The sequence below is a fragment of the Anastrepha obliqua genome, chromosome 3, assembly GCF_027943255.1.
Source record: "Anastrepha obliqua isolate idAnaObli1 chromosome 3, idAnaObli1_1.0, whole genome shotgun sequence".
Taxonomy (NCBI): domain Eukaryota; kingdom Metazoa; phylum Arthropoda; class Insecta; order Diptera; family Tephritidae; genus Anastrepha; species Anastrepha obliqua.
Genome location: NC_072894.1, coordinates 53,800,357 through 53,809,342, shown reverse-complemented (window position 1 = coordinate 53,809,342; position 8,986 = coordinate 53,800,357). Strand labels below are relative to the sequence as shown.

The 8,986-nt window shown below is 35.4% G+C and overlaps 1 protein-coding gene across 1 annotated transcript; it reads right to left on the bottom strand.

Moving 5' to 3' along the window:
- Nucleotides 1-7,235: 7,235 nt before the first annotated feature.
- Nucleotides 7,236-8,729, bottom strand: LOC129241980 (GATA zinc finger domain-containing protein 4-like). The gene has a single exon (XM_054878525.1). The coding sequence runs from the start codon at nt 8,727-8,729 to the stop codon at nt 7,236-7,238; it is 1,494 nt and encodes a 497-aa protein (XP_054734500.1).
- Between the last annotated feature and the right edge of the window lie 257 nt (nt 8,730-8,986).

Sequence of the window (8,986 nt, the reverse complement as noted above, 5' to 3'; positions counted from 1 at the left end):
AGTTTCGTAAAAAAAATATCATAAAAGTAATATAAAATATTGTTTTTCGATTTTTTCTTAGATTTTCGTTTTATGGGGGCTTTTTGGGGTTCTATAAAAAATAGTTAATACAAAAAAATTAATTATTTCATAATTGGTTGTTATTCCCTGACCAATTATGAAGAGAAACTGAGTTATCCGGTTAAAATATATTCATTTTCCAGGTTTTTACATGAAATCTACGAAAAAGTATTTTTTTCCCATGCAAAATACATGGGATATTTCAAAGCCCCGGCGGCACCATTAAATATGGTCTGATTAAAAAAAAAAAAATACGGGTCTTTTTATTTTTCATTCTTTACCATTATGGGGGGCGGCAGCATAAAAATTTTAATATAAATTTTTTCCCATGCATTTTTGGACCACCCTAATATGTATATAATAATTTAAAAAGTACAACATATTGCTGAATAATAAACTTTGATGTAAATGAATGGTTTACAAAGTTATTTTTTGTGTTATGATATTTGAATAATTTTGATAATAGACCTAAATTCAATACAATTTAGTCAATTAGATACCTAAAATTTCATATTCATGCATGCATATATTTACTTAGAATTACTATTATTATTATTTATTAGAGAAATATGAAATATAACACTAATTGATAGAGCACACTAGCTACTTAGGCCTACGGTGCTATTGCGTTACTTAGAATTAATTTATTCATCTCACAAGAAATAATCTATTTGCGCATGCGAAATGCCGACGGCAAATAAGCATGAAAGAAATATGTACAAGTCTTCTGTTATTTTCTTTTCCCTAACATCAAATCATGGCATTTTACATTTCAATGCAAACGTTATATTTATTTCTGTTGACTACGCTCCGCTATGTTAACTCTCTTCTGTTAATTTCCTACCCTCGTTTTGATGTGTTTTGACATTTAACCTGTCCATTCGTTCCTGCGCCTTCCAGAGAACGTTAAATATAGAGAATTCTCACGAGCTACGAATAGTGTGAATTGTCAAAAATGAAGTGAAACCGCGAACACTATTTCACCTCGCTTAACTCGACAGCGGGGAAGTTCTTAACAGGGCTGATTACAGTGAATTATGTACAAGTACATTGGCTCTGCTCAGTTTTTGGTTTCTGTATGAAATCAAATTGACGAATGCCGACGGCATTTTGCAAAGCATTTGCTTGTGCATTTTTATGTTCCCTTGGTAAACGAAAATTTATTCAATTTGTATTTTCAAACAAAGGTGATGAAGAAAAAATGATTGAATTTATTATATGCGCCAAATCAAATCAAAGTAACTTTAATATTTTGATTTAATTTAAAAAAATACATTATAAAACGACCTCTCACATTTTGGTATGTGCGTTTTAGTAAATTTAAAACTAAACAAATTTGATGAAAATTTTTACTAATTTTTTGAGTCGAAATTAATTCATAGCATACAAGTTTTTGGTATATCGACATACATATGTATTTACATTTGAACATGCATTTATTTGTTCCTTTGGCAAACCAAATCTTTTTCAATTTACATTTTATTACAGGGAATAATAATATACATACATTTGTATGTATGCATTTTCTAGATAGTATAAAACTTTAAAATAAATAAAGGAAACAAAGAAACGTATTTGCATATATGGGACAACTAAATTCAATTGCATCTTTATTAAATATGTATATGTTGCACGCATATGTGTGCACTGAAGCAACATGACCTACCTCACGAGCATCGCCTTATATTTCATGTAAATAACCTAATGATCAAATTCCTGCCTCACAAAAGCTAAAACAAATTTCTTTTGAATACTCATGTACATATTTGTATGTGCGTATGTACACTTGGTGCCCATATCCCTTCAAACAAATCAAAAAATTCTGTATACAAAACGCTTCATTACCAGGCACACAGAAAGATGGCATATGCTAATATAAATATTGAATTCAAGCAAAACAATGCTTATTAATATACACATATGCATGTACATACAAGCGCACACACAGGGCATTCGCTTTATTCCTCAAAATGCGTATGTCGTTCAAAGCTAAAATTCTATGCCTAGCGACTACAAGAACAAAATGCAATCATAGACGCAGGCGTAGCGGCCATCATTCTAGTTGCCATAGCGCTGAACAGTCGCGGCGGCGCCGAACAGTTTCAAATATTGTAGTGTGCAACAAAAACTCATCTTCAAAAAATTCATTGATAAATTCGAGCTCATAGTTCTAAGAGCAAGAATTTTCATTCATAAAACGAGCCGCCCATATGCCAATTTTCTCGATAATTCGAAAATAGTCAATATTGGAATATTTCGCGTAGAATTATTTGCCAATATTTGATAAATCTTCAATTTTTGTCGAAGTCGAATAGAGAAGTCTTAATGACTGGAAAGTGTTCATTTTCGAGGGGTACTCGTCTCGCGAAGACAATTTCACCATAGACAGATTTTTCAACAAAAATTAACAGTGAGGGGCTGAATTATGTAAATTTAGCAGCAGTCGATAAGAATTTGTTGGTGATTAGAAGCAAAGAATGTTAGGTAGCTTTTTAATATGACCTATATATTTGAATTTCTCCAAATCATCCAAATTATGTACATATGTTATGTCTGTCTGTCTGGTGTCTGTAAAACTTTGTTGAATCCCTTCCAACTGAATCAAAATCCTCTATAGCAAACGCTTCATTACCAGGCGCACAGGAAGATGGCATATGCAAATGTAAATTTGTGAATTTATATACATTTGCGCATATGTATATGCTGTGTGTATGTATGCTCACCAGCCACAGCTCAAGATAAAACGGTAAAACTTCGCAAGAAATCCAGCGCGCACTCATGGCGCAGCGCATATTCATAGGCACAGCAATGCATACATATGTACGAAGCAGCGGGCACTCGACTTGACAAAAATTCAAGATTTATCAAATATTGGCAAATAATTCTACGCGAAATATTCCAATATTGACTATTTTCGAATTGTCGAGAAAATTGGCATATGGGCGGCTCGTTTTATGAATGAAAGTACTTTGTTCGTAGAACTATGAGCTCGAACTTATCAATGAATTTTTTGATGATGAGTTTTTGTTGCACAGTTCAATAGTTGAAACTGTTCGGCGCCGCCGCGACTGTTCAGCGCTATGGCAACTAGAATGATGGCCGCTACGCCTGCGTCTATGACTGCATTTTGTTCTTGTAGTCGCTGGGCATAGAATTTTAGCTTTGAACGACATACGCATTTTGAGAAATAAAGTGAGTGCCCTGTGTGTGCGATTATATGCACATGCATATGTGTATATTATTATTATTATTATTATTTATTTATTAAATTATAATTAAAATTATAAAGTAATATGTTTACTGCACTAGCTACCAGGGCTATCGGCTAAGTCATTACGTGAAATAATTAGTATTACTTATTGTATATTATATACTTATATTTATTTACATACTATACTTATCTATTATAATATCTTAGATTAGATGCGCCATGTTCAAATGTTTTAAAAAGTTGAAAATGAGTTTTACGTTGGTTTCTGATGCATTGGAGAGAATTTCAATTGGGTTTTTATTTGCAAAATATTGCGTGCGTAGATGGGAAATAGCGGTACAACTTAGCAAAATATGACGTACACTTAGATCAGATTTGTTGCAGAAAGTACATGAAGGTGGTTGAGAATTCTTCAAAAGGTATTCATGTGTTAGAAGGCAGTGGCCTAACCTTAGGCGTATAAAACATTTATTCATCCAGGTTGATGTGTTTGTTGGTAAGATGATCCCATTCCCATGAAGATTCACTTCTTTGTATTGGTGTTTATAATTGGACCAACTACGTTCTTGCCGCGAACCCATAGCTTTGGAGAATATATTTTTGATGGATTTATGTCCGAACGGCATGTGGTAGTGGAGACACAATTTTAAAGCACGTTTTGCTGCTTTGTCAGCATATTCATTACCTGTAATACCTGCATGGCTAGGCACCCACATGAGTTTTACTTTTGGCGACAGACTAATTAGTAGTTGCTGTGAACGGTATAGAGGATCGACAGTAATACGAAATCTTTTTGCAGCTTTAAAGACAGATAGACTGTCAGTGCATATTACCGTTTTATTATTCATGACTTTAGTCACAGACAAAGCTGATAATATACCCTGCAGTTCCGCGTCAAATATGGTTGCATAGTTCGGGAGTAGTCCACAGGTTAAAGTGTCGCCATTACTGTTTGTAACAGCAAATGAGACTCCATCATCTTGTTTTGAGCCATCCGTGTATATGAAATTCCAGCCATTCTCTTGCAATGGATTTGCTACGCTATAAAAATGTGACTGGTAAGTAGAGTTATTTGTTATTTCTTTACGCAGGAGAGTTAATTCATTCACAAACACGTTTCTTTTAAGCGCCCATGGTGGAAATTTGGTGGCGGGGATCTTCATTGGGTGTGCGTCCATATTCAAATCAGACGCTAATTCTTTTATTTCGTATAGTGCTGACTTATGTGACATGCAAGTTTTCCTTTGTTTAAGAAGCTGAATTTCTTGATGTAGAATATGTTCACTGGTGCAAAATAGTTTGTAGACAATACGACTGCGTAGATATTGTATGCGGTCTTCAATTGATAGAAAGCCACCTTCAGCTAGAAGATTTTTTACTGGTGTCGACCTGAACGCTCTAAGGCTTCGCCTTACTGCCATGTTAAAGGGCGCCTTGATCTTATTAAGGGTGTCTTTGCTGCATTTACCATATATTTGTAGTCCGTAATCGATTTTGCTCTGTAACGTTAGCCTGGTGACACTAAGAAGAGTATTTGTGTGTGCGAAGCTTTTGTTTGAGCTTAGATATTTAATTATATTAAGCCTGGTAGCTAATACATATCTTAAATTAGTACAGTGGGCCTTAAAACTATGTTTGTTGTCAAATATAACACCGAGTATGTTTAGAGTAGTTACATTTGGAATTTTAAAATTTATACAGCTTATATTAAAGGTCTTACAACTATGTTTTTTGCATATATGTAGGTGCTTGCATTTCTCTGATGAAATGCCAGCACCGGAGTATTCACTCCAACTTTCAATGGCATTTAGAGCGCTATTGAAAGCATCTTGAATTTTTGTTGTGTTTTTGTGACTGCAAAATATGTATAAGTCATCGGCATATAGGCAATGCTTTACGTTATGTTGTTGGCTAAGCAATCGACTTACATCATCGAATGCTATCAGAAATAGTGTAACTGAGAGTGGTGACCCCTGGGGGATGCCATTTTCTAACGGAAATATTGGTGATAAAGCATTATTAATTTTACACCGGAATTTTCTGTTGCTGAGGAAGGACTTAATGAAGTTGAATATCTTCGGGCCAAGCTTCCATTCTTGTAACTTTTTTAGTACAACGTGACAACCAATTTTGTCGAAAGCTTTAGTGAAATCAATGGAAAGAATAGAAGTGTGGTTTCTCGAGGATATATTTTTAGAGATGTGGTGGTCGAGGAAGAGTAAGACATCTAGAGTGCTTATTCCAGGTTTAAATCCAGTTTGAAATGGAGATATTTTATGTTTTTCCTTCAGAAACCACATTAGTCTTGTCGATATTATCTTTTCCAAAGTTTTACTGACACACGAAATAAGGGAAATCGGCCTGTAGTTAGCAATTGAGCCAGGATCTTTATTAGGCTTTGCTATTGGAACAACGAGAGCTGTTTTAAAGCTTTGGGGAATAATGCTAGAACTCAATATAGCGTTGTAAAATTTAATCAAACGTTCTTTGAAAATCACAGGAGTAAAACGCAGCATTTGATAATTTATATCATCAAGTCCTGGTGTAGTTCCTTTCATTGTTTTAAGAATTGATTCTAATTCATAGAAGGTAATATCATGTTCAAGGTGAATGGCCAAACTGTCTATGTAGTCGGCAGGGCGCGCGTGCGAAGTATTTTTTGATTGGTCAATGAATTGTGAAGGAAAGTTCGATGTGAGCGATGCCTCGGAAATGTACCTGGCGAATTCTATGGAGATGTCCGATGGATCGGAAAAAATCTGGCTATTGGAAGTTATGGATTTAGGGATTTTCGGTGTATATGTACCTGTAAGCGTCTTTATTCTTTTCCAAATGCTTCCTGTTGAAGAATTTGGGCTTAAATTTTTTGTGAATTCTTCAAAACTCTTACGTTTAGCAAGTCTTTTTTCTTTGTTGAATCTGGCATTACATTTTTTATATGTTATAAGTGTGAAAGTACAGGGTGACTTTTTGTATGTTCTCCACGCCGAAACTTTTTCGGTTCGCAGAGCGTTGAGCTCGGGTGTCCACCAAGGGACTCTCCTTGAAGCTGTGCGGGAGTGAGCTACTGGAATAGAAGAGTTTGCAGCTTCGCGTAAAGATTTTTGAATCGTGGCTGCTTCTTTGTTGATATTTTGGGCATCAAATGCTGGTAGACGCTTCGTAAGCAAAATTTCTTGATACTTATTCCAGTTAGCCTTTGATGTGTCATATTTTTTGGTTTTGTTGAAGCAAGAGAAGTTTGTGGGACATAGAGTGATAGAGCATATTATGGGGAAATGATCGCTGTTGTGCAGATCATCTAAGGTGAACCATGAGGCGAGCGGAAGTAGTTGCGGGGAACATATTGTTAGATCTATGTGCGTAAAGGTTTTGTGTGTAGAAAAGTGAGTTGGGCTATTGTTGTTTAGAATTGCTAAATTGGAATGTAGTATGAAGTCTTCGACTATAGTGCCTCTGCGATTGGCCATTGGTGAGCCCCATAGTGGACTCCAGCTATTTAAATCTCCACAGAGAATAACAGGAGTGGTAATGTTAGATAATAACTGAATTAAATCTGAATCTGAAAAGGCTTGGGCTGGAGGAATATATAGAGAAAAAATAGTTATAGGAGTTTTTAGATTAATTTCAACTGCCACTACTGACAGATTAGAATTAATGGATTTGAATTTATGTGGGATGCTTTTATGGACTAGTAGTCCACAACCTTGCTTAGCATGATTGAAGTGGGAGAAGTTGTGAAAATAAGTTGAGTATTGTTTAGGAGGGTATGGTGTAGAGTTATGTCTCAAGTGTGTTTCTTGGATACAAATTAAGTGGGGGCTACGATCTTTAATCAAAGTTTCTAATTCTATATAATTGTTAAAATATCCCTTCATATTCCATTGAAGAATATTAAGAATCATTAACGATATTTATAATGGTTACCTATTGTACTATTCAGATTATTTCAGAGCAAAATAACCTATAGTACGGGTTCTTCGTGGTCGCTGTTGAGGATGTCTGAATAAGTTTCTTTAGTCACTTTGTTGCTTAGATGTGAATCTACACATTCCAAGTGCTCATAAGAGATGGTTGTAAGAGATTGTTTTTCTGTTGGGTTTAGGTTGGATGAAAGAGATGTAGCGTTATTTGAAGAGCATGTGGTAGCAATGTTATGTTCGTTATTGAGTAAAGAGGAGTTGGGTGTTGAATTAATAGAGTTACGTATCGAAAGAGATTGGGGAGTTACCGTGTGTGTAGTAACTATATTTTGTTGAGTAGAAAAAGATGAGAGGTTTGAATTTACATTAGAGTCGTGAGTAGTAAGAGGAAGAGAGTTGTGTGAAGTAATGAAGGAAGAGAAGAGAGCTTGCAGATCTGTTGTGTTGTAGTTGTTATTGGTATTTTTTATCAAATCGAATGATTTATTGGGTCCGTTAGAGTAAGAGTTATGATTGGATTGTGATGGAATCGATGGGTCGTTAGAGCTGTTTGAACAGTTAGAAAGAGAGATGGAGTTTGAATTGAGTGTACTTGATTGCGGTTGTGTGGAGTTAGCAACCGATGCATAAGATTGCTTTGAGTTAACGGGTGTGGGATTATGGATTTTGTACAGACGTTTAGCTTCTTTATAATTACACTTGTTCTGTGTTTTTATTTTCAATATTTCTTTTTGTTGCAAATATAAAGGGCAGTGTTTGTCAGAAGCTGAATGAGAGCCAAGACAATTTGCACACATGGTACGTTGACATAATTCGGGGTTGTGTGGGGGCATATTGCAATTCTCACAAGTGGGGTTGTTGTTGCATCTTTTGATAGTGTGCCCGAGCAGTTGGCAATTTCTGCATCGCATTGGTGTTGGGAAATATTCTTCTACTCTTACTGAGTACCAAGCGATATCAATGTCATGTGGGACCTTGTAAAGGTTAAATGTCAGAACGATTCGGCCTGTTGGGACTTTTTCTCCGTTACAAATTTTTGTAAATTTATATACAGCAACAACACCCTGGGATTTAAGACCTTCAAGAATCTCTTGTTCTTCTGTGTTCGCAAGATTTAGATCAAAGATAGTACCTTTGCATGTATTTAATGATGCGTGTAATTCAATTGAAACTGGACATAAACCACCGAAATTTTTGCATTTTAGAAATTTTTCCGCCACTTTATTTGATTTAGTTAGTACGAGTAGGCTCCCATCGCGAAGTATGTTCACTGAGCTATATTCTGTACTAATGCTATCCAGTGCCTTCTTTTTGGCAAAAACGCTGTATTTAGCAATAGGGTTGGAGGTATCAGTTGATTTAATTAAAATAAATTTCGGATCATTTGCGTTGATTGTTTTCACTGGTTCCGGTAATACCGGGAAAGAGTCTTCAGTGATGATGGGTTTTTTGCGTTTAGCTTTTGGGGGCTTAGGTATACTGTCGGACAGTATACTATACCGATTCCCCGAAGGGATCGGGGAAGCTTTCCCCATTTCAAATACTCACTACACGTTTGTTTTTGTAAACTTCTAATTTGAAGAAATGAAAGAGAAAAGTAACTTACTTATGCGAAGTAAAATAAGAGAATAAAAATAGCACTCTTGGAAATGTCACTACGAAAATTGAAAGTCAACGAGAGAACGATTGTGGGCACAACTGCTCGGTACGAAGGTTAAACGGTGACTGTGATGTGTATATTAATAAGCATTGTTTTGCTTGAATTCAATTCGCATATTTATATTTGCATATG

Bases quoted from the DNA above. Each gene is read 5' to 3' on its own strand.
- LOC129241980 (XM_054878525.1), bottom strand. From the start codon at position 8,729: ATGGGGAAAGCTTCCCCGATCCCTTCGGGGAATCGGTATAGTATACTG.